General features: G+C 46.9%; 1 protein-coding gene across 1 annotated transcript; it reads right to left on the bottom strand.

Moving 5' to 3' along the window:
- Window positions 1-213: 213 nt before the first annotated feature.
- On the bottom strand, window positions 214-14,886 carry POGK (pogo transposable element derived with KRAB domain). Its single transcript, XM_068541189.1, has 6 exons — window positions 14,777-14,886; window positions 13,353-13,486; window positions 7,657-7,783; window positions 6,771-6,869; window positions 3,911-5,394; window positions 214-2,090 (listed from the first exon to the last, which is right to left on the bottom strand). Exons 2-5 carry the CDS (start codon window positions 13,482-13,484, stop codon window positions 3,923-3,925), a joined length of 1,830 nt encoding a protein of 609 aa, XP_068397290.1. The 5' UTR covers window positions 13,485-13,486; window positions 14,777-14,886; the 3' UTR covers window positions 214-2,090; window positions 3,911-3,922.
- Between the last annotated feature and the right edge of the window lie 10,218 nt (window positions 14,887-25,104).

Below are 25,104 nucleotides of genomic sequence, written 5' to 3'. Positions count from 1 at the left end.
CTTTCCCCCACCTTTAAAAGCCAGTTTAAAACCACACGAAACATTTGTCTTGAAAGACACCAACATTACTTACACTGCCATCCCATGAACAGACTTTTTCATTTCAAGGGTGTAATATATTGGTACCAAACTGAGTGGAGAATAAAGTGTAAATGAAGAGTTTGAAATGTGACTTTTCATAAGGCTAGCAGATAATAAAACCACCAGAGCCTATTGTCTTTATTATCAAAGTTTATTGTCGGAGTCAGTTCCTATCTACTGGGGAGTACAACTATGTCTCAATATGTGCTATAGTAACTCTAGGGTAATAGCCATTCTGCAAAATAGTTGTACTGGGGCTCTGTTAGGCATAGATCGTAAGTCAGTGGAAGAATGAGCCCAGAAGAACCCTGACAGTAGAGCCATTACTCTAGGGAAGTTCCAGTGCTAAGCAACCTGTAAGGCATCATCTATCAGCTGACGATGAGACTCAAGGAGGTGTTGGTGGAATGAAACAGGAGTTGAACCCATTTTCTACTCTTCCCTGCAAGACAACTATGGCTCCAATGCAGGAACCAAAAATTAGATCTTATAAAATCCTTTAAGCTCCCAAAGCAAGTAAAGTAGGACACGAAGAGGAAAGGGCTAGGAACCAGGATAGTGGAGGATAAATTAAGTGGAATTGGAGGGAATGAAAACTTCTGGAATGAAAAGTAGCTGGATTTAGATGCCGTTTGATATGACAATACAGTACAGGTAAAAGCAAATGGGGAAATGATTCAAACATTGAAAGTTATTCAGATATCAGAAGTTAGGTGAAATTTCCCCTCTTGGAGGAAAACTGGTTTTAAAAAATGGGGACGGTGAATCACTAATAGGAAATTGAATACCTGAGTAGAAATAGGTGTTTCAAAATGCCAAGAACAGTATAATATACAAATGAGCTGGGTCTACAGGAAGGAAAAGTGGTTATGGTAGCCTGTTAACCAGATCTGACATTGGAATGACATTTCTAACAATGGCTTTGTCTATGAGGTTCTGGCATATTTTTCGTAGCACAGGTAGCTTTGAAGGAATGTTTTCATAACACTCAACTTATGTGGGAATGCAAATTACTTTAGTGTAAAAATTCAAAGACCTCCCACCTATTTCTGCAGGATAGAAGTCTTCAAACAGCTGTGGCTAAAGGGCCACGCCCTCTCACCACGCTTGTGAAAAAAATATTAAAGGAATTAACAAAACAAGTATCAGATGAGTCAATGAGCTTTGTACCATGTAGACAGCAGATAATTTATGGTGACTTCTTCTGCAGGCAGCCTGAGAAACAGAAGAGCTTGTGTACTAAATGCTACCCTATCATTAAATATAATAATAATGAAAAATAGGGCCATTAAATGAGACCCTAGAAAAGTCTAGCTGCCAACCAGATTGGGAAGATAAATGAAACGGCATAGTTTATTTTAATCTGTATCTTCCACACTAACCTAGTTTGTCTATAGAAAAGCCATCTGCTGGCACCAGGCCAGTATGTCTGAATTTTGTTGTTATTATTAGCATCTCATTTTTCCAAAAGAGGAAATGTGTAAGTAGCAGGTGTACATAAATGATCATTTCTACAAAGCCTTCTCTGCAGTCTTGACCTGTGTGGGGACAGGTTCTACTAATGGAAGCATTTTTAAAGGCAGAAGAAAAAACATTGACTTGAGGTTTTCTCCACAGAAAGAATACCAGTGGAGTTGGGCCCGTATGATGAGTCTCTTATTGGTGCTGAACAAATGGCCTCTTCTCCAGGAAATACCTTTGTTCATTCCTATCTATCTACAGGTTTCTTTTGATGGACACATGGAGTAATCTCTAAAACAAGAAATGAGGCAGAAGCAGTTTCTTTTCTAATCATGTCTCTGATGAAGTGAAGGGTCCTAGACTTTTCTGACACCTCATGGACGTGGGGCGAGGGTGGGCGGTGTCCCAAGACAGGATGCTCAGGCTGCTGTCCAGACCTGGGCTGTTCTGAGCCCCATGGCCTCTTCCTGCTGCTCCCTGTGTATCCACGCTGTGAGGAATCTTCTTGAGGATTTTCCTCCTCAACTGTTCCAAATACAGTTCATTTGCTGGAAAACAGAGAGAACCTAAGTGTGAGTTAACCCTTGGATTTTAGACATTGTATAACTTTTCAAGAACATATTTATTCCATTAGATTTCCAAACAGATGAGAAGAGGCCGTTTTATGCCCATGTTGTCTCCAAAATGTCTTGTTCGATGAGAATCCCTGTCTACTTCTAGCACTTCCTCAACTAAAAAACAGGGCAGCTGTACAGAGAACTGTGGCTGTCAAGATGAGCCAAAGCTCATGGCTGGGATCGGACATAAATGCCTACGTACATAGCTGTAGCCCGGCATTGTTTTTCTCCCTTTCCTCTTCTGGCAGTTTTTGATCCAGTCCTTTGGGTAGCAAATAGCTTAGAAAATTAAAAATGCACAAAAATGTTATCTAACAAGGGGGGGGGGGCGGGAAGGTAAAAAGGATAAAAAGTCACTATAATTCAAAGCCTGATATCCAGTGGAGGCAGTGTAATGATTACCAGAAAAGGGAGGCTGAATTCACGGAGTGAAAGAATAAGGGAACATGAGGGGAAAAAAGCAATTTTGGTGATTTTGGCTGTAATAGGAAGAACTTCTCCTTGGCTCTGTAATTCTAGGGGTCTCAGAATAACACTGCGGTTCAATGTTAGGAGTACAGTTTGATTTGGGGGCAGGGAAGGAGACATAAGTCACTCTTCAACTTACACAGCATGAAGGGGGGCGGTGTAACAGAAGATTTCTCTTAGCATTTCATTTGGAGAAAGAAGCAAGTAGGGTGGAAATACCTAATTATACTTTAAAGGAAAGAAAAAGAAACCGTCAAGATACTTTTAGGTCCTCTGTAAAAGGAGTGCTCTCTTCATATTAAACACTGTCTGGAGGAACAAATGAACTGACAATTAGGGAAATGAGAACAAGAAGGTAAAATGAAATGTCTGTTCTCTCTGTACGTTGCCCACTGTAGGTGGTTGTTCTCCTCTCTTAAGGGGTCCAGGTGGGGAGGCTCACTCCTCTAGTGATATCTGGTAGCCCCCCCACTCCCCACTTCCTTTTAAAGCTGTTGCCCTTCTATACTCAACTGAAAATTCTCGGGCCTGTCGTCCTCAGTCCTTAGACTTTACTCACTGTAGTCCGAGATAAACATTCTGGTTTTTTCTATTTTTTTATTTTTTGGTGCAGTTTCAATTTAAAAATATCACCCTTCAAACGTCTGTGAAATTATTATAATTGTTCACTCCATGTGAATGTCATGAGAATAAGATGATGGTTTAAAACACACTTTTGAACTCCCAGGGAGAAGCAGGCATAAGCTATTTCTTTCCTTCCCCACTGGGCTACTGCACACCACCCCAGGACGGAGACCCGAGGCCCAGGGGACACAGTCCGAAGGCACATGCGTCCTTACGTCCCAGCCCTACAGGCTAGCCAAGGCGAGCACGGCCGCTCCAAGTGAATCAGGTACACACACTGGCCCTAAATGTTCAGCACGATTTATAAGGGGAAGAAAAATTTTGGTTTTGCAGACAAAACTTTTTCTTATCGGAGCCATGTCAGACTACGCTCTTTCAGGCCCAAATAATTTCAGCGATAATTACGGCTCTCGGATTAAATGTTCTGGGAGCTCACTCCTTGTTCACTTCATGCATTATACAAAATACCCACGAAATAAGCCAAGCAACCAAAGTTTCACATAAGGGAGAAAATGCTGATGGCCTGTTACCTACAGCACTGCACCGTGGGCTCGAAGAGTTCTCGGAAACGGAGGAAAATAATGGCAAGAGAAAAGGTGTTTGCGGAACCCAACACGTCCCTCAGGGTAGGCGCCGGGCAGTTCCTCCCGACTGCTTACCTTGGCTATCCCTCAGTTGCTCTCTGTCAGGCTCTCAGTGTCGCACTCTTTGGACGGTTCCCCTCCTCCTGGCAGCTCGCTCTCGATTTCCCACAGGACGTCATCCTCGTCCTCCAAGTTGCTAGAGATGTGGCACTTCTTAAACCCCTGGACGATGGATTCGCTTGAGATGCTATTCCACGCCACCATGACCCACTCCAGAAAGAGGCCAAGGGGCGGCTTCTTGGCGTTCCCCGTGGGGCTCAGTGCCAGGTTCCCCGCCAGGAGCCAGTTGGAGTACTGGGCCCGGACACTGTCATTCAGGGGTTTGTAGACCACCACATCCAACACCTGCAGCTGCGAGGTCAGGCCCCCCGGGATGATGACCATATCGGTGCTCATGCTTTCCATGGAGCTCTTCACCGAGTCAGTGGCGTGGCCCCGGAAGCCGTTCAGGATCAGCATCCCTCGCTGCTTGGGCACTGCACCGGTTCTCCGCCTCCACACCACTTCCAACCAGTCCTGCATCAAGTCCTCCGTCATCCATCCGTACCGGTGACAACGGATTTCCATGCCACTGGGGAACTTCCCGGGGGGGATGTATGTGCCCCTCAGAATGATGTACGGAGGTAACTTCCTCCCATCTGCCAAGACACCAAGCATGGCTGTGATTTTCAGTTTCTCCCGGCCTGGCGTCTTGACCAAGACGGGCTTTTCACCCTGGTTGTCCACAGTCACCCTCGAGGGCACCTCTAAGCAAATGGGCGTCTCGTCAGCATTTCCCATCTGAGCCACCTGGTAGTCGTGTGCCCTGCGCAGAGCCAGGACGCTCCGCTGGTAGGTGACGAGCTTCTCGGTCAAGTCTTCCGGCAGCTGCTGGGGCACCGGCACCTTATGCCGCAGAGACAAGTCATACCTTCGCATCATTCTTCGACACCAGCCCAAGCTGGCCTTGAACCCTTTCTCCGGAATGTTCATCTCCTGGGCGATCTCCAGAGCTTTCAGCTGCATGGCCTCCCTGGTGATGGGGTCCCCTTTGGCCTGCATGTATCGAACGTACTCGGCCACGCGCTGGTCCACCAGGGCGAAGCGCCCGTTTTTGGGGCCCCGGAAGGCGCGCCGCATGGCGTGGGCGTTCTGCAGCTGCGGCTTCACTTTGCGCCAGTCGCGGACGTTTTTTTCCAGCACCCCGAACTGTTTGGCCGCCTGGCAGTTGTTGGTGCTCTCGGCGTACTCCACCACCATTAACTTGAACCCCGCGTCGTAACTGCGGCGCATGCCCCGGCTGAACTGAAACTTCCCGGCCAGGTCGTCTGCCGAGAGGTCATAGCCGGGGAAGCCCATGGCCATGTAGAAGGGGTACCCCTCGCCCCACTCGGGCAGCTCTGTGATGTCCCGAGGCAGACGGAGGCCATAGCTGTCCAGGTGCTGAGGCTGGGGAAACTGGGAGGCCGTGTTCACCGGGCCCACCCAATCTGGGGGCTTCACGTCAGATTCTTCATTTTCTGGCAGACAGACAGGGAGGGGCAAAGATAGTGCCCGTAAGTAAAATGATTTCTGGCTCATTCCCTGGTTTGTTTTTTTTTTTTTTTTTTGGTCGAAATACCGAGAATACCTTAATCTCAAATTCACTAAAAGCAGTAGCTCTAATAACAGATAACACTTACGAAGTCCTTACCCCCGTGCCAATTCCCATGGATTACCACATCTAATTCTCACAATAACTTTTTTATTTATTTTGTTTATTTCTTCTTTGCAGGTGAGTCTAGAGAAATTAAGTAATGCATCAAGGTAGCTGAGCTAGGAAGTGGCAGAGCTGGAAACTGAATACAGGCAACAAGCTTGGATCACATACTAACTGTGTGGGCCATGCTTGGGTCAAAATAATCTTTACCTGGACGAGAAGCCAATTATAACCCATATTACCACATAATATTACAGAATTTGTATCATCATGGGCTGAATCATATCCTTTAAACCAAGAAAATCTATAGCAATACCACACTTAGCAAAGTTAAGCTTATAAGGCAGAAGTATGGTTCTTGCATACCAATGTCAGAACTGGGTTTCATTGTATGTTTCTGTTTAGAAGGTGGCCACAGAAGTTGAATACGACTCACAGAAATTACCATATCTCACCAAAACTAAGATGCCATCAATTGCAAGATGCACCATTATATGCCATTAAGAAAAAAAAAAAGCTACTAATGAAACTATAACATGCCATCAATTTTAAGAGGCATTCTCAATTGCAGAGATGTTAAAGTGATGAGGGAAAAACGTGTCTTGGAATCAATGAAATACAGCATTTTAAACTATTACTTACAGAGAGAAGGCAAATCAAACCACTCTGGCTGTTGGGAAGCTGTATTTATCCAACTCCTGCCCTCTAACTATGTATCTTGATATAAGACCAAGTGTTTCTTTAGACATATTTGCTCAAATATGTACTACAGCTGCTATTGCTTTTTCTATCCAAGATTAAGTAGAAAGGAAGCCAAGTAAATAACCCTGGATGCATGCTTCGCCACACTATTTTCCTTCGTTTTCAGAGGTGTGTGGTGTGCCACCAAGGCACCCAGGATGTGCGCTGGACCAAAGCCATACAAACTTCAATTTGGGTCACCTGCATACAAAGGTGCATGTTGAGATTTATTACTGACAGTCGACAGGTGAAGAAATGGAGGCTCAGAGAGGTGGATGAAGTCGCCTAAGGTCACATAGCATAGGAAAGGAGATTCTGAAACTCCAAAGCCCATAATCTTTCTGCCTCACAACCTTGCCTTACTCTTAAATACCCCACAGAATGTACCTGGAAACTTAAAATTCGTCTTCATTATTCTCCCATTGGACGGATGTTGAATTGGGTTAATCATAGTACCTGCAAAGGTTCCTCCCTGGAACTGCCATTCGTCAGAATTCTGAGACTCCTCCTCCCTTTCCAACCGAGTGATCATGTCGGGCTTAGGGAATGGGAATTCTGTTTATAGGAAATAAAACAGGTAACAGCTGTGTGTTACTGTCTTGGAACACTGCCAAAATAAGTGCTTTATAATACTTAAGAAACCCTCCCCTCCACTCCCACCCCACCACAGTCTTCTCAATATGCAGATTTATGAAAGGTGGGGGGAAAGGGCTCAGGGATACTTAAAGAAAAAATATGATGGGAAATAGGTCTGTCCAAGGGGATTTATGAATCTCTGCTAATGTACTAGCAACAACAAAAAGGAACTGCATTTAGCAGGGAAGTGGGTGAGTGCAGCCATGGATCTAATGAGCACTCTGGTACCCTGATGAGCAGATGGGGAAATCCCTCCAAATGGTTACATTCTAATAATATGGTTACATTCCAATAATATGGATAACAATGCTGGGAAGGGAGCAAGGATTCTTTGAGAATATGTCCCCAAGCTTCTAAGGCTGACAGGGTAACAATGAGACCTGTCTTCCCTCCTAAGGAACATATGAAGCACAGGCCCAGACCCATGGTGACATTTCTTAGATTATATCTTATTTTTTCTTTTTTTTGATGAGAATGCCTGGGTTGAATGAGGATGGTTCTGAGAGCTGGCACAAGCTGCTGAGTAGAAGGACACAATATTTATATCCTGCCTAAATCAAAAACAGGAAATTAAATGGGCACAGGCATTGAGGGGACAGACTCCAAGTTCAGGAGAGAGGGATGTTGGATACACCAGAGAAGAGAGACATGGAAACAATTCTCTGGGCTCAGAGCTTCTAGGAGACAAAGGAAAACAAAGCTTTACCCAGGGACAGGACAGTTTCATAATTCATCCTCATGACCTCCCGGTAGAGGGCCTTTTGTTGCTCCGTCAAAACTTCCCACTCCTCATCGGAAAAATATATGGCCACCTCATCGAATAGGGCTGGCACCTGGAACAGTGAACAGGCCTTTCTCAACGACTAGTAGGCACGTGCACACACAGATCACACACCCTCATCTCACAGGCGAGGGCTTGGGCCCGGGGAAACGTCTGTCCTCAGTCACACGGCTCCTCCGAGAAGCAAAATCAAGACAAAAACAAGGTCTTCCGTGCCCTGCTGAGTGCTCTCCTCCCCCGGCATCCACAGATAAGGAGAGCAGCACCTTGAGAAGAAAAGCCCCCCGTACTGGTTGGGAGACACTGGATCCTCACATACAGCAGGGAGAGCTGATCACGGCTCAGCCCCCACCCAGAGCCAGAACCAACCACGCTCAAGGAAACACCCTGAGACAGCTGCCCCACCAACACAACCCTGCTCTCCCTTGGTCACAGATCCTCAGCCCAGGAGGGTGTTGGGGGCCTCCTGGGCACTAGTCTCCATCTGCAGGGCACTAGCCCCAGTTTTTGACTCAGAACCCAAAGCTGCCAGGGAGGGGCCAGTGGGGGGAGGAGGAGGGGGAGGAGGAGGGGGGAGGGGGAGGAGGAGGAGGGGGTGGAGGAGGAGGGGGAAGGGGAAGGACAGAAGGGCTAATTAGAGCTTCAATTTATGTAATGAGATACTAGAGCAGACTGCTTTGCTTTGATGCCTAGACCCGCAGCAGGAAGTCCTAAGGACAGAGAAGAGGGCTCTACTCCTGCTCCTGGCTCACCTGCCTCCCCACCCCCATGGGCCAGTGGGACAGGGGGTGCCTGAGCAGCCAAACGCAGCCAAGCCACCCAGACCAACCCCATCTTGTTCAACTATCTGCTTTTCTTTTTACTATGTGTTTTCTTTCAGTCATTAAAAATCCTACTCCAAAGTTCATTGTATTCAGTGGTAAGGGATCTGGGCTGCTGCTTTCAGTTATTCCCCATAGCTGAATCTAGGGCCTGGGGGATCAGAGTACTGTTTTTCATCTGCTTAGAAAAGTTCAGTGTCTGCACCGCCTGCAGCTTCTTCAGGCACCCGGCCATCAATCATCTAGATCTCCTGGCCCTTCTTCCTTATTCACGAAGCCCACCTCGTCCCTCCCCACCCTCACAGCCTCTTCCACATAGGGAGAACCTCCTAGAAAAGGCCCCATAACTGCTTCCCTTATTTCCCCCCACAGCCCCATTTAATTAAGGAGGAAACTGGCTCAGAGCAGCCCCGTTTCTGGCCCAAGGTCACACAGCCAATAACGGCAGGGTTGAGAGTGGGACACAGCACTGTCTGACTTCAAGGCTCCCGCCCTTACAGAGGGCAGAGGGGCCTCCCAGGTAACCAGCTCGCAGGCCTCCGCCCCCACCCCACACACGCTCAGCGGTACTCAGCTGCTGCAGTTCCCTGAACAAACCATCCTCAGACCCTCCGTGTCCCCGCACATGGTGCTCCGCTGCCTCGGAGGTCCTCCCCATTCTTGGCCTGGCTGACACCCACCCACCTTCCAAGACTCAGCCCAGACATCCTGCTCCCCGGGAAACTGGTCCCAACCCAGGCTGTGTGCCCTGTGACGCCCTGGGCTCAAGGCTCTGGTGGCACTTATCACACTGCAGAGTCCTCTTGGTTTACCTGTCTGCTTCTTCCACTAGAATATTGGCTCACTGAGGGCAGAACCTGGGCTTATTCCGTTTTGTTTCCCTAAGCCTAGAACACTTCCTGTAGGTAGTAATCCCTTAAAAATGTGTTCTTGAATCAAAGATTTAAGCAAATAACCTCTGAACTTCCCTTCTCTTATTCCACTTGGAATAGCTTCAAATAATCGTTAAAATTTATCTGTCACAAAACTGAACTTACTCTTTGAAGTAAGAATGGACAAAAATCCCTAGTGTAAAATACCAGGAGGTACAAATGGATTGGTCTCTAGGCTCCGCTCAGACTTCATCCATCTGGAAAGCCAGGCAGCCAGGAATTTTCCATCCCACCCCATCCCACTTCCCAGGCTTTTAAACAACTCTCCCTTTGGCCTTTTCTCTCCCTAGGAAATTCCAGATCTAGGCCATACCTATTTATAGTCCCTTTCCCTTTGCTGATAAAACAGGACACAGGACTGGCTATGCCTGTCATTTCAGAGGGGCTACCCGTATCGATCCTTGTAGAAGGTAACAAGTCCTGGGCCTGGTAAAAATATCAGCAGCCCTGGAGTGGTGAGAAGGCAGCTGGAGGCTGGGGCTGGAGTCATCTCCTCCCATTTATGACTGAGCCCCGGAGGATCCTCAGACAAGCCCACATTATGCTCCAGAGGCGCACAGTGCAGTGGCTTAGGAATCCTCCTCACAGCAACCTTCTGTGAGAATTGAGCAAGCCTTCAGCCAGCCCTGCTGTGCAGGCCTCCCCTCTCTCCACAGAGGCCTTTTATCTAGCCGAGCACGGCAGAAGGTAAACAGGGCCAGCCCTGGGCCAAACTCAGAAATCAGGCAGCCGGCATCCAACACCTGGACACCCTTGCTTGGCCTTACAGGTAGAGGCCCTTGATCCCCGCCTTCCTCCCTTCCCTCAGAAGGTCAAGGACTCATCAGACAGGTGTTCTTCCTTCAGCTTCTGTGCGCTGCCTCACTCGGTCCCACGAGCTGGCGTTCCAACGCTTATCTCCAAGGGTAACCGTCCTAAAGTACTTACACGCTGCCCAGGCTCGCTGACAGAGCTGCATGACCACCCAGCAAAGACAGCACTTAAGAGGGCTGGGACCGGTGTACTGATAGAGTGCCTGCTGTATGCCAGGCACTGTGTAGGGCGCTCCCTCTTACGTGGTTAAATGTGTTATCTTACTGAATCCTTTAAATAATACAGGGATATGGGGATCATCATCCCAGTTTTATGGGTGAGGAAACAGGGCTGATAAGTATCTTGCCCAAGGTCACAGAGTTAGCAAGTCTGACTCCCAAGCCCGTGCTTTCTCGGCCGGCCACTTAGGCCAAGTGGCCTCTGCCTGGTGGCGGTAGCAAACCCTAGGGTCCCTTAGAAAGACAAGCCAAACCCTAGGGTCCCTTAGAAAGACGAGCCGAAGACTTCTCCCTCAGAGCTGCTAGGGAGGGAGCTCAGACTCCTGGGCGCAGCACACTCCCCCGCAGGGCTGGCTCGGTCCCCTGGCCCCCTCTGCTTCTCTCGCCCATCCCCTCCACTCCCTGACACGCACTGCAGGCTCCAGCTGCAGGAGCTGCTCCTGACTCTGCACACACCAGCTTTCCTCTCCAGTGCTTTTGCTTCTGGCTGCCTGGAGGGCAACACCCTCCCTTCCCTTGGCTGCTTCCACCTATTCCTAAGCCTTGGTTCGAAATAGTTTCCCTTTTTTCTACTTGAAATTGGATTTCTACTCCAATTCTCCCACGAAATATTACCCTAATATACAGCATGACTCTTTGGTTTGAAAAGCTTTTACTGATCACTCTAACACAATCCCAAACAACCAAAATACATATTCAATTCTTTTCTTCCCCTAGTTTTAATGCTCTAGAGCAGGGTTTTTCCCACCTCAGCACTGCTGACATTTTTGGCCAGATAATTCTTCGTTGTGGGAGCTGTCCTGTGCATCACCGATGGGTAGCAGCGTCCCTGGCCTCTACCCAGGAGATGCCAGTAGGATCTCCCACTCCCCAAGCCCCACCCCGAGTCATGACAACCAAAAACGTCTCCACCCAGACGCCCCTGGGAGGGATGGGGCTGGGGGCAAAACTGCCTACTGCTCCAGACCAGGTCCCTGCTTGCCTTCTCCAGTTCTCCAGCCTGCAGCAGAGCCCGTCCTGAGCTGACTTCCCCCACAGAACTCCAGATACTGTGCAGTTAATTAGATTTACTTCCCTATCTTCCTCACAAGACTAGTACCCCCACGAGACTAGGGATCTTGCCTTAATAACACCCAGCACTGTGCTCAGTAGCTGCGGAGGATGGCAGACTGCCTGGGTGCCACACATGCCAGTCCCCCTCCTCCAGCTCCTCTGGTTACCTCCTTCTTTCCCAGCCAAGCATGGGCTTCACCTTGCTCCTCTCTGTGTTGTCCCAATACACTCACGTTCGCTTCTACCGCACCTGTTTTGCGCACTTCTCCATTCTGTGTAGATGTTCTCAGTTGGCCAATGCAGCCTCAAAGCCATGAGTTCTTGCTCAGGGCTAGATGGGACTGACGCCTGCTCTCCAAAATCTCCCCAGCTGCATGGATCTGAACTGGGGAGGAGGCCAGGGTGGGCCGAAGAGACAAATGCAATCCAGCCTCCACAGCTAGATAAGCAAAACCAGAGCCTGGTGTTGTATTGCTTTAAATTGTTTTTATTGAAGTATAACATACATACAACAAAATGCACTACTTTTAAGGTTCCACCTCAAGAGGTGTTTTTAAGAACAAATGTCAGCGTACATGTGTATCCTAGGGGCAAGGTAGATAACCCTGCTGCACCCCATGCAGTGGGAGCGGAGCGGGACTGGATAGTTTGGAAGGACCATGATTCTATGAATACAGATCTCTCATTGGAAACAAAGGATATGTATACCGATGACATTCATACACAGTGGAAAACTAAGCAGAGAAAAGGAATGTCATTTTGTTGCTTTTTTAAAATGTTTACCATTCATGCCCAATTATCATGAAGTCCAGTAAGTACTGTGAATAATGTACATAACGATGACTATAAATATCTGTTGCATTTACACTTTTATAAGTTTACTCTAATGCTATCACACTATGCTGTTTGGATATGCTCCCTATTCACTGCTGCCTACCATCCCAATCCCTCCATCCAGGACCAGCTGGAAATGCAGCTCTCTCCTGTGTCAACTACTGTAAGAGGTGTTCACACAGAACCAACTGGCCTTGTCTCATAAAGCTCTCCTCACGTCAGTTCAGTGCCCCAAGACTTACTTAAATGGTTTAAATGGTTCCCTTCAACCAGCGGTAGGTGATAAAGACTCTCTCCTCACCCAAAGTTTGGTCAGGCTCCTCTGAGCCCTCTTCTCCACTAGGCCTCTATCTTGGACACATACATACCCACCTCCGGTTCTCAGTCTGCCCAGTCTGCTAAGTCAGTTTAGAAAGAACTCCCCACCGTGGATGTCTCCCCTTAGTAATTTTCCATCCACTGAGCCCTCCGCTCTGCTCCTTGGCTATAAATCCCCAGTTGCTGAGCCCGATCTCTCTCCCCTATTGTGACCGTCTTGAAACCTATCTCAATAGTCCTGAATAGTCTTCCTTATCATCTTAACAAATGCCAGAACAATTTTTCTTTCACATAGGTCAGCGGAGATTTGGTTGGTGTCTACAAGGTGCCTGGCATTGAGCAGGACATAGGGAACCCATGGGTACAGGAGAGAGACACAATCGTGGCCTCTTGGACTTCCGATCCTGATGGCGTGCCTGAAGCTGCATGCCTGAAGGGACTGTTCCCATAACCAGTTCCTCCATTCTTCACTGTGCCTTTTAAAGCCACAGAACTGTTTTCTCAGGAATGCAAACACACCGGGCTAGGCTATTTTTACTTCCTATGTCTGCTTGAGGAAGAGACTTAATACAAGCCTGGTTCCCAGGCCTGCCCCTCACAGCTATGTGTGGACTCCACACCTTCTTACTTACCCATCCGCCTTCTGAGCAGATTCGGACTTTCTGCATATCTGTGGGGCCATCCTCCAGTTCCCGGCTCTGAATCTCTTCTTCTTCTTCCTCTTCTTTCAGGGTCATATTGAGAGGGTAGGCTGTGGACTCCATCTCTGCAAGCAAGATTCAGTTCAGAAAAATCAGGTGCTAGTGTGAACTCTTTAAAGCCTGTGATGGGGGCAGCTCAGGCTACACAAACCTTTTTAGCCCCAAGCACAGTTCAGCTGGAACAATGGAAGGGGACAGGGCCAGGCCTGGGGAGGAAGGGTTTCAGGGAAAGCACCAGGAAGCTGGAAGGTGACATATTTAATTATGATAAGAAGAGGGTTGCAGGCAGATAGCATACCTGGCTGCCTTCAAATATTTAAAAAGCTATCTGTGTAAAAGAGACCAGACTGGTTCTGTAGAGACCCAAAGGCAGAACAGGCCGCTGAGTAAACATTCCAGAAAGAGGTTTTAAAGAGTGCATCAAATGGCAGAACTTTCTCACAGCCAGTGCCACCCAAACATGGAATTGGCAGCAAGACAGCGGTGTTGGCTTCCTTTCAGTGAAGGCATTTGAACACAGATAGAGCACTCGCTCAACTGGGTTGTTCCTACAGGGTCAGTTCAGCATCAGGAGGTTGGTTGGCCCAGAGTGCCTGGATTTTCCAGATTCAAAGGTTCTGTCCATGAGCCAGGTCAGAAAATAAGAGTGTTCTGCCTTAAGCGACTTTCCAAGCCCAGGAGTCGGTGATCCTTAGTGAGGGGTAATGCCTGGACACCCAAGAAGGTGCAGAAATCAGCTGGGGCCAGGCTCTGGGGCCCACCGCCACTGGGAAGACTCGCTGCCTCTGGGCCGCAAATTCCCTCTCTTCTGCAAATTCTCTCGCCCAGCTCCTAGGCCAGTACAAAGGGCCGCGCTCCTGCCCTCTAGGGGCGCGGGCAATTCCTAGGTGTGGAGTGAGCGTGCATCTTGTGGGCCGCATCCTCCCGGGCTTCCAAAGAAAAGATCCTTCCGGAGTTCAAAGTCTGCTTCTTCGATATTTTCAAAAAGGACGGGCGAATGCGGCAGGATAGGTCTGGGGCGGGTGGAACAGGCTTCAGATCCCTGGAGCTGGGGCCCGAACTTGGCCGCGGCCTCCCCCGCCGGCTCCCGGGAGGGAGATGGGGAGATGGGGGGATGGGGGCGCCGCCCCGCGGCGAAGGTGCAGGCGAAGAGGTATCCTCTGCCGCCACCGCCCACCCGCCCGGCGCCCCGCCCGCCGCCGCTGCCGCGCCCCCGGGCGCGCTCCGGTTTCTCCAGCCATCTTGTCCCATTTCCCTTTCTCCGCGGCCCCGCGCCGGGAGCGCTCCTGCCGCCCCCCTGCCCGCGCCCGGCCCGGCCAGTCTCCCCGCCTGGCCCGCTCCCGGCCCCAGCGCACCTGCCAAGCGGCCGGGGCCGGCGCCGCCTGCCTTCCCCGGCGGGCCCGCAACAAAGGCAGTGGCGGCGGCAGTTGCAGCTGCAGCCTCGGGACCCCCTGCCCCCGCCGCGGCCCAACCGCCGGGGGCCCGAGGGAGGGGCCGTGTCGCCCCCGGCCCCCGCCCCGCCAGCCCGCCGGCCCGCGCGCACTCACCGCCGGGCCGAGAGCCGGGGCGTGGGCCGGGGCCGCGGTGGAGACGCCGAGGGCTCCGGCCGGGCTGTCACAGCGCCATCCTTCCCGTCTCTCCGGCTTCCCGTGCGCGCGGCCCCTCGGGAGGGAGCGGGGAGGACACGTGGTGGGAGGAGGGAGGGTCCGGCCGGGAGCTGAGGGTGTTGGGAGGCGAGGGGAGGAGCGCGGCTGATGTCAGCGGGCCGCTGCGGCGCCGGGGGACGGCGCCCGCGCCAGCTCCCGACCCTCCTCCCGGCGTGGCTTCCGGCCGGTCCGCGCCGCGCGCTCCTCCTGGCTGAGCTCCCGACCCTCCGCCCGGCTCCGCCTCGCTGGCCTGAGTAGTGGTGCTCTCTGCCCTCTCCGCTCCCCCTGGTGCAGTTTCCTGTGCACCATGTGCAACCTCAGCATAGATGAGGCAGGAAGAGCCCGGATTTATGTTTGAACTGAATGTAGCCAGGGTGCACACGTTCATGCGCTTATTTGCATGAACCACTGCTTTGCACTTGCTTGGACGAGCACTCGAGGCACGCTAAGGCATGCTTCAAGGAATGTGTTATGAAGAGTAGACCAGCGAGGGGGTTGGGGGGAGTGAGGAGGGGTCTAGGATCTTTCGGGAAGCATGCATATGCATATTCTGGCAGAACTTCGTACGTAATATACATGTGGAAGGAACTTCCTGATTTTTGTAGTTGTTGCGTGTTAAATCCCAAATGTGTAATGCCATGGAGGAAGTAACTGTATAGAAGGATCTTCTCCAAAATGTTCAAAGAATTTGCGTGCAGCTCTGTGGACAATACAACAAAAGTGAGCGGAGAAGCCCTGAATCTCTTCTCATTCCAGAAAAAGATCCCGGGTTTGGTTTTTTGTTGGGAACTCATTAAAGAAGAAATTATTCTGACAATTGTTAAAGCGGAAAAGTAGGACTTTATTCGGGATTATTGAGATAGCTGGCAAGACTATCGCAACAGAGCTGAGCTCTCCGGCTCAACTCTGAATACAGCAAAGACTAGTTGGGGAATTAGCACCCACCTCGGAGTGAGGAGGTCAGTGGATGGAATACTAAGAGGAGACAAGAAGGGTAGAGGGACTCTTGCTAAACCGATTTAACGGGATGCTTGCTGATGGCAAGCCAGGTTGATCGGATATCCAGGGTGGGGGGGTTCTCTCTAAACTGATTTAGCAGGATTCTTGCTAAAACTGGGCTGGGAGGGCTGAGGACCGTAGGGGGTGTGTATGTGTCCCATGCAGAGGCCTAGTGGAAAAGAGGGTTCAGAGCAGCCTGACTAAAATTTGGTCAAGGAGAGAATTTTGTCAAAATTTTCAGACTGTCCCTGAGACCTGAGTGCCTGCAGGGAAAGATTTCTCCGAGTTTTTGTCGCCATTCCTGTATTTATTTATATGTGACTTTGATTTCTGTCTGCCATGGAGAGGCTACAGTGGAACTGTGGAGCTCTCAATATATAAAATGTAGTATGACAATCGCGTCTTTGAAGTGTAATTATGGCGGGCAACCAAAGACCAAGACCAAAGAGGTCTAATCGATGGAGAACAGTAGATTCAAATATTGGGAGAGAGGTAGATATTAGGATTTTTTGTTTGTTTTTACGCACAATTCTTTTTGTGTATAAAGTTAACATTTTTAGAGCAAGTGTGACATCTTAGCTCAAATTGATTGACATTCCCATCTTTTCTGAGAAAATGGCTGGTTCAAATGGAAAGGTGAGGAGGGAGTCAGGAAGGAGAAGGGTGCTAGGGGCACTGCTGACAGCTCACCTTCTTACAAAAAAAGTATTGATACAGGTTATGAGATAACCAAAGAGGAATATTATGCTAGGGTTTTCGGTTCTGAGAGCCCCACTGTTCTCATGCAGCTTTGATTAGGTTTTCCCTGGGAAGAGGCCAACCAACAGTGTCCCACCTGAATTCTTGACTTTGAACCCACAGCCCCATGATCTCAGTTATTGTCATAGGCCCACCTTTGTAGAAGTCCACAACTGCTAACACGACTTACTCATAGGAACAAAGTGCTGGGGTCAGCACAACACACTGCAGAGATTCATGTTTGTGGCTAAGTCACATCACTTGTCTCTGCCTGAGTTTCCTCATCTTCGGAAAGAGGAGGTTGAGCTAGTTAATTGTCTGAGCTTCCCCTCAGCTCTATCATTCAGTGATTCCTTTCTCCGTAAGACTTTGGCTTAGTCTGAAAGGGGAGTGACTGAAGCTGGTCTTTGAAATGGTGCATGGCTTTGGTACTTTGGTAGGATGGATATCTGTTAGTAAGTGGTTAATAATTATGAACAGAACACCTATGGAATCAACATGATAGATCTTTAATGATGTGATTGGTCTGACTTCATCTTTCCTTCTGTTGAATTTTTGCAATACACAAACCATAGGGATTCCAAAGAGCCCAAGTCCCACAAAATACCTCTTGAACTGTAGTGTCTGCTGGTTAATACACATTTCTGACCTTCAGTACAGGCTCCATGGCCCTCAGACAGCATAGCTACTGGCCCCCATTGCTCCATCTCTCAGGGACTGTGGTAGATTGAATTAATGGTCTTGCTTCTTTGTGTTTCTGTGGTAGTACACCCTGCTGTTACATAGCACACCTTGCTGAGGTCTCAGTTGTGCAGAATGTACTTCAATGCCCCTTCACTTGGCATGGCCATGTGACATGCTTTGGCCGATTGAATGTAGGTGGAAGTGACTACATGTGAATCCTGAACATGGGTCATAGAAGGTCTCACATATTCTCACTTATATCTCTGGTAGCTTTTGTCCTATGCCATGACAAAATCATGCCTAGTTAGTCACTACCCCTCCAGCCTGGGCTCCAGAATTAGACCTGTGCTGCACAGCCATCCTGTGAACATGAGAAGAGATCACTGTTTTGTTTTAAGCTATTGAGTCCTCAGGTGGCTGGTTAGGTAGCATTTTTGTGGTGAAAGCTAATTGAGACAGTGACAACAGGCAACCTTGGACTTAGAGCTCCCATCATTGGCCCTCCTGGGGATGCTCTGTGGCAGGGGAAAGGAGAGTTGCAATTTCATGGTGGAAATCCTCAGATATGTGGACAAGGGAATCCGAGATTGGGAGTGGAGAAATAAAGAACCAAATGGGGGGAGGGCATGTAACTGCTGGCTGTATCTTTCTCTTCCCTGGGATTCTGGCACTTCAGAGGAAGATCAAGATATGAGGTCTACATTCATATTCCCAGTAAAGCCTGAAACTATTCCTGGGAGATCTTGATAAAATGGTAAGGAAAACCCTGCTCCCGACAGTTCTTGGAAGGGTTAGAAGGTTCCTGGAGAGGCAGTGTGTTGTTAGAGCAACTCAGAGGATTAAGGAACAGGTAGAGGTTTCTCTAGAAAAAAAGCAAAGAGAATTGTAATACTGAGTGTAGTACAGTAGTCCCCCCTTGTTCGCAGGGGACATGATCTAAGACCCCCAGTGGCTGCTTGAAACCACAGTTAGTACTGAGTCATTTTCTGTTCATGTCTTCCACCCACAAATTTAATACCTTTTCCATCTTAACTGACCGCTTATCATACACTGTGACCATAATTTTTGCAGTTTGAGGTGCAACAGCAAAACTAGCATGGGTTTTGTCCTTCTTGCCAATTTCATGAATAGAAGATTCGTTCTTACCATATCTTAGCAACCTCAGCATATGATTTTTTTACTTTCCTTATTGAGTTGAGAACTTTCACCTTTTCACTTAAAGGAAGCACTTTGTGATTCTCTTTGGCATATCCAAATTACCAGCATCACTACTCTTGCACTTTGGAGCCATTATTAAGTAAAATAAGTACCACTTGAAACAAGCACTGAGATACTGAGACAATCAGTCTGATAATTGAAATGGCTACTAAGTGACTAATGGGCAGGATATGCTGGACAAAGGGATGATTCACTGTCCCAGGCAAGATGGAGGGGGATGGTGCAAGAATCCATCATGCTACTCAGAACAGTGCACAATTTAAAACTTATGAGTTATTTCTGGAATTTTCCATTTAATATTTTCAGACCATGGTAGACTATGGGTAACTAAAACTGTGGAAAGTGAAACCATGGATAAGGGGGGCATACTGTAGAGACTACAGACAGACTCCCAAATGTATAAAGGCTCAAACAATAGAAGTTTATCCTTCATTTATGTAACAGTACTCTGTGGGTGTTCCTGGTCCACAGGTGACTCTCCTCCATGCTGTGATTTAGAGACCCAGGTTCCTTCCATCTTGTGGCTCTGCCACACCCTCAGGCCTTCTGATTTTCTTCAACCATCAGAGTGAAGAGGAAAGAGAAAATGGAGAATGTACACCCCCCTTTTTTTTTAGCCCTAAAGTGACACATGTCTCTTTTGCTTACATTCCATTGGTTAGGATCAGTTACATAGTGACATTTATATGAGAAGGGGCTGGGAAATATAGAGTATATCTAGGCAGTCACTTTCCAGTGACAGCTCCACACATTGAAAAGGGGGACCTGGATTTTTGTCTCTGCCACAGGGATGCTTTTTCTTTCAACACTTTAAATATTTCACTCCACTCTCTTCTTGCTTTTAAGGTTTCTAAAGGGAAGTCCAGTGTAATTCTTATCCTTGTTTCTCCTTAGGAAAGACAGTTTTTCCCTCTTTGGCTTCTTTCAAGATTTTCTTTTTGTTTTTGTTTTTCTGTAGTTTAATTATATTTTTAGGTGTAGTTTTTTGATATTTTCCTACTCGGTATTCTCTGAGCCTCCTGGATCTGTTGTTTGCTGTCAGTAATTAATCTGGGGAAATTCTCAACTATTATTACTTCAAATACTTCTTCTGTTCCTTTCTCTCTCTCTTCTTCTTCTGGTATTTCCATTATGTGTATGTTATACCTGTTGTAGTCTTTTCATAGTTATTTTTTTCCCTAGTTTTTTCTTTGCTTTTCAGTTTAGGAAGTTTCTGCTGACATACCTTCATGTTCACTTATTCTTTCTTTGGCTGTGTCCAACCTACTGATGAGCCTATCAAAACCATTCTTGACTTCTATTGCAGTGTGTTTTATTTTTAGAATTTCCTTTTGATACTTTCTTAGGGTTTCCATCTCTCTGCTGACATTACCCATCTTTTCTTGCACATTGTATACTTTTTCCATTAAATCCCTTAGCATATTAATCATAGTTATTTTAAATTCCCAATTTGATAAATTCCAAAATCTCTGCCATATCTGGGTCTAGTTCTGATGCTTACTCTGTCTCTTCAAAATGTATTTTTTTCTTTTTAGCATGCTTTGTAGTTTTTTGTTAAAAGCCAGAAATGAGCTATTGGGTAAAAGGAACTGAGGTAAATGGACCTTTAGTATGAGGTTTAATATTTATTGGGCTAGGAGTTAGGCTGTGTTTACTGTTTGCTCTAGCTGAGGTGTTAGAGGCTAAAATTTCTTACAGTGTCTTTGTTTTTGTCTCCCCTGTTGTCTTTGGATTTCCCTAGAGACTCTCTTAAACAGGACTGGAGGCTTGCAGTTCTTTTAGCTGTAAGTCCATGTTATTACATAGGAGCCTCTTTGATATGTTGAAAACTCTTGGGGGAGGATAAGCATCTCATAATCTATGATTAAGTCTCATTGGTTTAGCCTGTGTTCCTGAGCTATGACCTTCACAAGTACTTCTCAGTTTTTTCCTCCTTCCCCGTTAACTGAGACACGATGAGGAAGTTGGACTTGGGTTTTTCCCTTCCCCCAGGTCAGTTAGGCTCTGGTAAAACCCGAGTTGATTAAGTTCTGGTAAAATAAGTTTTCCTTAAAAGCAGGCTTTTGTTAAGGAGAACAGAGCATGCTGGGCTTATTTAAAAATGGTTAATTTTCCCCTTCCCCTTCTGGATGTATGAAGGGATTTTTCTCCCATATTCACCCTGAGAACCTGGTGAGGCTCCTGGACATAAAACTCAGGAAAGTGTGGGGGCCCCCAGACAAATTTCTCTCTTAAGCTAGTCCGGGCCCAGTCACCAGTAATTAGTCAATTGCCCTTTACATGTTCCTGCAAGGCTCCAGCTGCAGCTCTGCTCCTAATAAACTATAATCCTCCATATTTGTCTGTCTCTCCAGTTTTCGGGGTGACAGTTTGTCCTGAAACCTCAATTCCCTGATGTATCTAAGACTTGTTGATTTTCAGTTTGTTCAGCTTTTTTTTTTTTTTTTTTTTCTTTTTGTGAGGATAGGAGTGATGACTTCCAAGCTCTTCACATGTCAGACTGGCTAGGGCTTCTTTAAATAGGGAAGCTACTTATCTTTAACTTGCAGATAAGGCTATGGCAAATCTCCTACTTTACCTTTATCCTCAGAGATGACGCAATTCAATAGCTAGTTTCCTTTACACCAGTGGAGTTGAGCTCAGTACAGCCCATTCATGCTGGTTCTTCTTATCTCTCAGTTAATATGTTATGTCTACAACCCTCTCTCATTCCCTTCTATAATATTCATTTATTGCTCCTAGTCTCAGCCTCTGAGGTGCCACAAAACAAATCTAACATAACAGCCTTGTCGATATTTAAAAACTTCTGTTTTGTTCCTTCAAATCTCCCCTAAATGTTCCTGTTTTCTTCAATAGTTCCTCATAGGGCATGGTTTCAAGTTTCTTGTCCTTTGAGATTACTTATGATCTATTGTAGTTCAGGATTTTCCTGAGATCTTAGTAATACCATAATCCTCAAAGTAATTTTCCCACATATATTTTTGTGTGTATTTAGTTTTCTTTCTACATTCAGAAGAGTCTTTCTACTGGAAAGGAAAAAGCAAACTAGTTCTTCGCCAAAAAACAAATTCTTCCCTAGCAGTGAATGCTAGGTCAGTTTCTCACGTGTCTTGTATAAGGGAAACTGAATGACATAATACTGTCCTCAACAACATTGTTTGAGAAAATGTAGTCTCAAAATTCAAATAATGTAGCTGTCAGCTTTTGCTGCACCATGGGATGTTAGTGGACATATGTGAGCAGAGAAATGACCTGTGCTTGCACAGTGGGGCTTGCCTCTGATACTCCAATGGTTGGCTATGACGAGTATTCCCTGGGTAGCTGCTCCTTGAGCCTGGTCTCTGGACCACATGTGGAGCTGACCTTAACTCAACCCACAGCCTGGAACCAAGCCCAACCAATTCACTGCTTGAAGCAGAGCTGCCAGTGGAGCCCAGCCTAGATCATCTGATCCATAGTTGGCCTAAAGACCAGTGAACGTGAAAATAAATACTTTTTACATAAACCACTGGGTTTTGGGAGATGGGACCAGGCTGATCACTTGAGCATAAGAGGCGAGCCCCACTGTGTAAGTACAAGTCAATCCTCTGCTCATATTATAACTACTAACATACTGTTGGTCAAAGCAAGTCACATGGCCAGGCCCGAAGTCAAGAGCTGGAGAAATACTCTCTCTCCACCATGAGGCCATGGTAAGAGTGTTGTCTCAGTCTGCCCAGGCTACCTTAACAAAATGCCATAGATTGGGTGGCTTAAACAACAGACATTTATTTCTCACAGTTCTGGAGTCTGGGAAGTCCAAGATCAAGGTGCTGGCAAGGTAGGTTTCATTCTGAGGCCTCTTCTCTTGGCTTGTAGGAGACCGCCATCTCACTGTGTGTTCCCATGCACTTTCTTCAGTGCTGCATGTGGAAAGAGAGTGAGAATTCTTTCTCTCTTCCTCTTCCTATAAGGCCACCAGTCCTATTGGATTAGGGACCCACTCTTGCAACCTCATTTAAACGTAATTACCTCCCAAAGACCCCATGTCCAAATAAAGTCATGTTGAGGGGCAAGGCTTCAATATATGAATTTTTAGAGGGCAATTCAGTCCATAGTAGGTGTCACTGTATAATACTACCACAAGGGATAAATAATTGGAAACAGTAATTCAATCTGCAAAATTATTCATGAACCTCCCTTGTGCAAGATATACTCACACCCATTCCAAGATCCATCCCCACCCCCAAGTCTCATCTAATCACAGCATCGGCTCAAAGTCCAGATTTTCATGACTACATCAGGTCTGCTTGATCAGGAGACCTGTGATCTAAGATGGCAAGTTATCCTCCTCCCCAGCTCTGCACACCCTGTATAGAATGAGAGCACAGGGACAGGATAACCACAGTGCACACTTTGATTTGAAAGAGGGAGGAGTGAGAGCCTGAGCAGGCATATTTATAGCAATTCTGAAAGGCAATTCTGATAGGCAAGTGCTGTCAGGTTTCACTGTCCTGGGGGGTTGGGAATGTCTCTTGGTTAGGCCCTGGGTCTGCTTCTGGGAGTGACTCCAAAGTTCATGTCCTTTGCCACTATGGCTCCACACTCTGGGAGGTCCTTCACTTTCCATCATTCTCCTTAGCCTCTTCTGAAGAGGCCATAGGGGAACATGCCCATCTTGGTGGCAGAGTGGCCTTCTCAACCTGCTCCCTGCCTCTAAAATCTAGAGGCTCACAGATCCTTATTCATTGTGAACACCCTCGGGGTTGTTGTTTTTTTTTTTTTATACTCTGGGTTTGTGAGGCACCTTTTGCAAACACAGCCCTCCTAAAAACTTTGTGAATTTTCCAAGTATTTGATTACAATCTGCATCATGTGAACAAAGACACACCTACCACTCTTTGGGGGATATGGCTCTCTCTCTCTAGACACAGTTAAGGAAATGTGGGGCACTTCAGGCTTCTGGGCCAAGATTTTTTATATTTCTAGTGGTCCTTTTGTGTAGTTGGAAGAATCTGCTCTGTGATACTTTAGTCCTTTCCAAGGTCTTAAAAAGAGCCATACTTTTGATTTGGTCTTTTTCTCGAGTCTGTGTTTTAATAGCCACTCCTGTGATTTGATGGGAAATAGTTTCGTTTTCCCTACTCTGCAATTTCTGTGATCTCTATATTCCCTCTAATCTCTGCTTGAAATGTGGCCAGTTTTTTCTCAGCTCATTTCGTAGCTGTCTTTACTCTAGTACTTTATCAAATGTAACTAGTAACAGCTAGTCCACAGCCAACAGTCTGCCTTAAAATTTTGTCCTCATTTCATTAGTTACTTGCCTTTCAAGTAACTACAGGTGACAGTTTTATCAAATATTTTACCACTATATAAAATATGTCATCATTTTCCAGTTTATAACAGTTTCTGGGCCACCTGCTTCCCAGCCCAAATTTTTTACACTTTTGTTATAGCAGCAGCTCACCTCTACTCACAAACTTTCTGTGTTAGTCAGCTTCTGCTGTGTTACATATATTCCCAAACTCAGTGTCTTACAAAAACGAGCATTTATTTTTATGCTCATGGGCCTGCATGTCAACTATTGTTTAGCTGATCTCAGCTGGACTCACCTGGGTAGCTGTGCTTAGGCAGTGGGTTGGCTGCACATGCTTCCAGCTTGTGGGCTGGGCTCAGGTGTGCTCACGTGTGTTTGCTTTAGGTTCCAGATTGAAGGGACAGCAGCTACTAGAAGAAAACTCTTCTCATGGTGGATTACAGGCACACAGGAAGGCAAGAGCATCTGTAAGAGAGCACATTTCAAGTCTTCACTTATTTATGCATATCCTCTTGGCCAAAGCAAGTCACGTGGCCAAGCCCAAAGTCAAGGGGCAGAGAAACATACGCCCTGCCTACCTTGAGGCCATAGCAATTATGTTTACGTATGTACAAAGACTGGAAGAAAACATAGAGAAATGAAAATGATTCATATGATAGAACAGTGGAATTGTATGTAATTTAAAAAATTTTCTAAGATTATTATAAATATTTTTTCATAATAATTTTAATTAGAATCCTATGGATCTTAGGAGTATGAAATAATTGTAGAACAATCATATAATGAAATAAAATATGTCCAGAAAAAAAAAGGGTGTGGGTGTAAAATACCACAGGAGCATAAAGAATTGGGACCAATAATGCATAATAATTTAGCACAAATTGCTATCTTTATTTGCTTTTCTGTTGACTTCCTGTTATTAGGAGCCCAAATGATGTGGTGTAAAGACATGGTGGGGAGGAGAAGCATTCCATAATCCTCTGATTAGGTCTCAGTCTTTTCATGAGCCCGTTTTCCTGGGCTCTGACTTTCTCAGGTGCTTCTCTGCTTCCCACCCCTTCACCCTTAAGTGAGACAGGAAGAGGGGGATGGAGCTGGATAT

Source organism: Eschrichtius robustus, chromosome 3, assembly GCF_028021215.1.
Source record: "Eschrichtius robustus isolate mEscRob2 chromosome 3, mEscRob2.pri, whole genome shotgun sequence".
In the NCBI taxonomy this organism is placed as follows: Eukaryota; Metazoa; Chordata; class Mammalia; order Artiodactyla; family Eschrichtiidae; genus Eschrichtius; species Eschrichtius robustus.
Note: the sequence above shows the minus strand (reverse complement) of the source record. Positions and strands in the feature narration are given on the sequence as shown.